The sequence below is a fragment of the Cibotium barometz genome, chromosome 49 (assembly GCF_041138505.1).
Source record: "Cibotium barometz isolate CiBa-2024 chromosome 49, ASM4113850v1, whole genome shotgun sequence".
Lineage (NCBI taxonomy): Eukaryota > Viridiplantae > Streptophyta > Polypodiopsida > Cyatheales > Cibotiaceae > Cibotium > Cibotium barometz.
In genome coordinates this window covers 8,290,500-8,294,123 of record NC_141094.1, presented here as the reverse complement: position 1 = coordinate 8,294,123, position 3,624 = coordinate 8,290,500, and the positions used below count along the sequence as shown (strand labels likewise).

The window sequence follows — 3,624 nt, the reverse complement described above, 5'->3', positions numbered from 1 at the left end:
ATGTCAAGGAAAGAATGAAACTATCATGACAAGATTCGGATGCCCAATAGAGATACTATACGACCGAGAGGAAAGCTTTTTACAAAGAAGCTTAACTTATTACAATGTAGCGTGTAGCTTTTTATAATCTAATTTAAGCATTTTTTTTAAAAAGAAGAGAAAACCGTTGCAATTATGTCAACTTCAATTTAAATATTGTCGATATAGAAAATTTCAATAAGATAGTCAAATTTTTCATTGGTTAGAAAGAAAGTTTATTTGTGACACGCTGGTTACGATAAAAAGGGAACATCCTGAAGGGTCGACAAAAATAAAAAGTTTGGGTGAGACTCGAGAGCCGTACACATTTACACATGGAGACGTACCGTTTTTTCAAAAACTGTCCGTAATGAAAAGGACACGTAGCAAGTACGGCACGTGGTGCTGTCCCACACGCAAATGTGGGCCCCAAAAAGCGAGTGGCAGGTGGAGGGCAGAAGATCCAACGGCCCAAACTTCGAAAACAAAAATAGGCTAAATTCTAAAAGCGGGAGAAGTCCGCGTAATTGTTTTTTTTAAATATTTGGACCACAGTCGACATTTCACATTTCATGTGTCCGGCCGCTTGTCCGGACCCTTGCTTTTTGACTTGTCCGGCCTTCGCGCCAATGAACCAGCTTGCACCAGTCTCTGCTCTTTTTCACCCCAGCTTCCCCTTCCGCCCTCTCTTAACCGTTCTTGATTCGGAGATCACATCCGTGCTAAGTGAAGTTTAACCCCTCACCCTCTTAACTGTTCTTGATTAGTGAAGTTTAAGGCTTAAGCTTTCCCTTCTCTTCATATTGCTGCAATAATGACTTGCCTCCCCCCACCATTACCTGTTGATTAATTTCCTGCCTTTCCCTCGCATAATGCACTAACAAATTAATACAATTTTAGTAGAGCCTGACTGATCCATCATGTGGCATCCATTATGCCTCACTGATGCATACTGCACATGCAGTGAGATGCTGTTTCACAAGCCGGGTTTTACACCGCACAGAATGTGTCCCGTACACTCGCAAAAGGAGAACGCGGTGAGATGTGCACAAGAATGAGATCAACAAATTACTGATAGCCCCAATGCATCCATTAGGCCTTATTGATGCATACTGCACATGCAGTGACATGTGCACAAGAATGAGATCAACAAATTACTGATCACCCCAATGCATCATATGGCATCTATCGATGCCTAATCGATGCACATTGCATGCAACAAGATGTGCACAAGCATGAGATCAACATAATACTGATGACCCATTTGCCCAAACCAGCTGGTCGCCGCTGGCGGCTTACCGTAATGCACTCCATCACTGCAATTATTGTCAAAATGCCATGGGTATGTGAGATCAAACCCATCAACAACACCCCATAGCAGATGGGCCTTCTTGAGTCTCTCCACAAGCATGTAATTGAACACCTCCATCTTGTGTGGGTTGAAAGCCGCACCTCTCGCCCATGCAGCAGTCGCGATGGTGGTCCTGTAGATGACTCTGGGCTTTGGCCCCTTCACTCTATTCAGCAAAGAAGCCCAAAAATCGGTGGCTCTGTCGACCCCTTGCTCTACAAAATGATGAATATGTTTCCAATACATGCCATCATGGAGGCCAGAGTTCATAATGATGACATCCGGCGCTGAATTCTCCGAGAAATAAGAACCTACCTGCTCTCTGAAAGCAGAGTTATTGAGTGAGAATAGGCCTTCATGGTTCAGAGAGACATTAGAATGGCCATTAAACATGCTGGTTATTCTCACATATTGGGAGGGGTTATGTGGCCTAGAGTATGTGGTGTCAAATCTTCTAGGGACCTCTGTGATATTCTCGAAGCCCAAGACAAAGTTGAGAAAGTTTCTGATGGTGTCCACATGGTTGGAATCACCCCAGAAGAAAAGCCACTTCTTATTTAAGCATTTCCAAGCAACATCACTTGTGAAAATTCTGAACGAACAATGGGCCGAATACACCCATCCATTGCTCTCCAGGCGCCCTACAGGGCCTTTACACCATGTGTCCTCACATTTCTCATTTACATCCAAGCATAAGAACCTCCCCTTGGAATCCACAGAGCAATTCCTGTTGTGCTTGGACCTAACCCACCTCCCCGTCCAACCATCCGACTGAAAATCACCAGCTTTACACTGTCTTAACCGCGGTAAATCCGTCACTGAGGGCAAACTCTTCTCGGCTCGGAACTTGATCTGCAAGTTGAACATTGTTTCATTCCTAAACCAACTTTCTGGCCTTCTGTGGAGGCCATGGTAGTTGGAAAACATGAGGAAAACCCTAAAGTTATATACACCTGCAAACCTTGGGTGGACTTGAAGAAGGATGGAATAAGACCCATCTCCAAGATCTGTGATGGGGGGTCTAGACTTCCAATCAGGGCCAGACAGATCTGTCTCAAAATAATCCCCTCCAAAGCATCTTCTTCTTCCATTTTCATCAAAAGAGATTAATGTAAGCTCATGTATCAGCCCACAACTCAGACTGATGTGAGGTTCACCCTTCTTGGGTCTAGGCAACCCAAATAGGTGAGCACTTGCAGTCGCCATATGATGGCAAGACTTGCTCCCATTCTGTGCTATCAATGCTAAATACTTCTGGGTGAAATTGGAAACAGGAGATAGCCTTATCCAATCTACTTTAACAAGTGTGCCAGCTACATCCACCTCCTGCAAAAATTTGATATCAAAAGGGTTATAAGACCATGGCCTAGCATTATTGTGTGCATGTGATTTGATCAATGAGTACAGGGGGTTGCGTGGTGGGCTTCTCTCTGCTCATAAGATACCCTGGCACCCTTCAATTTCCAACAAATTGGTACACACTTAAGCATCATCAGATGGTTAATTTTAAAAGCAGTGACAGTATTATGAAGCAAAAGTGTTGCCTTTGATTTGAGTGAGGTAGAGGGCTCTCCAGCTCCTCCTTTCAGTGTGGATGCATTGTAATTGCGGCTGCTGATGATGGTGCTGCTGGAGATGGGGAGTTGTGTGGCAACAAAACCCAAGCTTCCTTCAAGAAGATAGTTGGAACCTGTGGTCAGGAGAAGGAAGAGCATACTAAAGGAGATGGCTACAAGGAAGGTGGTCTTGCCAGGCAACTGAAGTCCAGCTGATAGAAATTTGGGTTGCATAGCTGCTCGGGTTCAGCCCATAACAGGAAGCTAAACAAACGACCATGTATAAAAAGAGACTCTGTGTGTGTGAGAGAGAGAGAGAGAGAAAGAGAGAGAGAGGAAGACAGAGAAAAGTTCTTGCATTTATATCGCTCTTGATACCACCATCTAAACTCCACCTAACTAAGAACTCCCATTCATGGTAAATACTTAATGCCTCTCTCACCTTTTCCCCCTTGCCTTCATTGTCACATGCTTTAGCCCTTAAAAGTTAAGGTGGTTGTAGAGTATACCTATTGTAACTTCCCCACTCTCTATTCCCAAATTCCAATAATGTCAAAGATTTCTTCAAGTGAATTGGAGATGCTGTGTCCAAAACAAAAAGGTCACTATTAAGTGTGCCTACAAGTACCTACATGGAGAGAGAGAGAGAGAGGGGGGGGGGGGGGACATTTGAAAAGTATTGACTCTACCTATGAGGGG

The 3,624-nt window shown here is 44.1% G+C and overlaps 1 protein-coding gene across 1 annotated transcript; it reads right to left on the bottom strand.

Annotated features, from left to right (window-relative positions):
* Positions 1 to 230: 230 nt before the first annotated feature.
* On the bottom strand, positions 231 to 3,263 carry LOC147610259 (uncharacterized). Its single transcript, XM_086786155.1, has 2 exons — positions 2,914 to 3,263; positions 231 to 2,695 (listed from the first exon to the last, which is right to left on the bottom strand). The coding sequence occupies exons 1-2, from the start codon at positions 3,157 to 3,159 to the stop codon at positions 1,214 to 1,216; spliced, it is 1,728 nt and encodes a 575-aa protein (XP_086642281.1). The 5' UTR covers positions 3,160 to 3,263; the 3' UTR covers positions 231 to 1,213.
* Between the last annotated feature and the right edge of the window lie 361 nt (positions 3,264 to 3,624).